Source organism: Buceros rhinoceros, unplaced genomic scaffold, assembly GCF_000710305.1.
Source record: "Buceros rhinoceros silvestris isolate BGI_N320 unplaced genomic scaffold, ASM71030v1 scaffold21029, whole genome shotgun sequence".
Lineage (NCBI taxonomy): Eukaryota > Metazoa > Chordata > Aves > Bucerotiformes > Bucerotidae > Buceros > Buceros rhinoceros.
This window is the reverse complement of record NW_010431190.1, coordinates 1-263: the sequence shown is the minus strand read 5'-3', so window position 1 is coordinate 263 and position 263 is coordinate 1. Positions and strand designations below refer to the sequence as shown.

Genomic DNA, 263 nt, shown 5'->3' with positions numbered 1-263 from the left:
ACGCGGCCCGCTTCATCAACCACTCCGGCGAGCCCAACTGCTCCTCCCGCGTCATCAACATCGACGGCCAGAAGCACATCGTCATCTTCGCCATGCGCAAGATCTACCGCGGGGAGGAGCTCACCTACGACTACAAGTTCCCCATCGAAGACGCCAGCAACAAGCTGCCCTGCAACTGCGGTGCCAAGAAGTGCAGGAAGTTCCTGAACTAGAGCTGCCACCAGCTGCACGTGAGCCCAATGGGCCCGGGGCGAGCCTGAGCC

At 62.0% G+C, this 263-nt stretch overlaps 1 protein-coding gene across 1 annotated transcript in view; it reads left to right on the top strand.

Moving 5' to 3' along the window:
• Window positions 1–212, top strand: part of KMT2A (lysine (K)-specific methyltransferase 2A) — a gene marked incomplete at its 5' end in the record, with an annotated part of 24,069 nt that extends 23,857 nt beyond the window's left edge. Inside the window, one exon of the mRNA XM_010143350.1 lies at window positions 1–212. Coding sequence (XP_010141652.1) covers window positions 1–212 — 212 coding nt within the window.
• Between the last annotated feature and the right edge of the window lie 51 nt (window positions 213–263).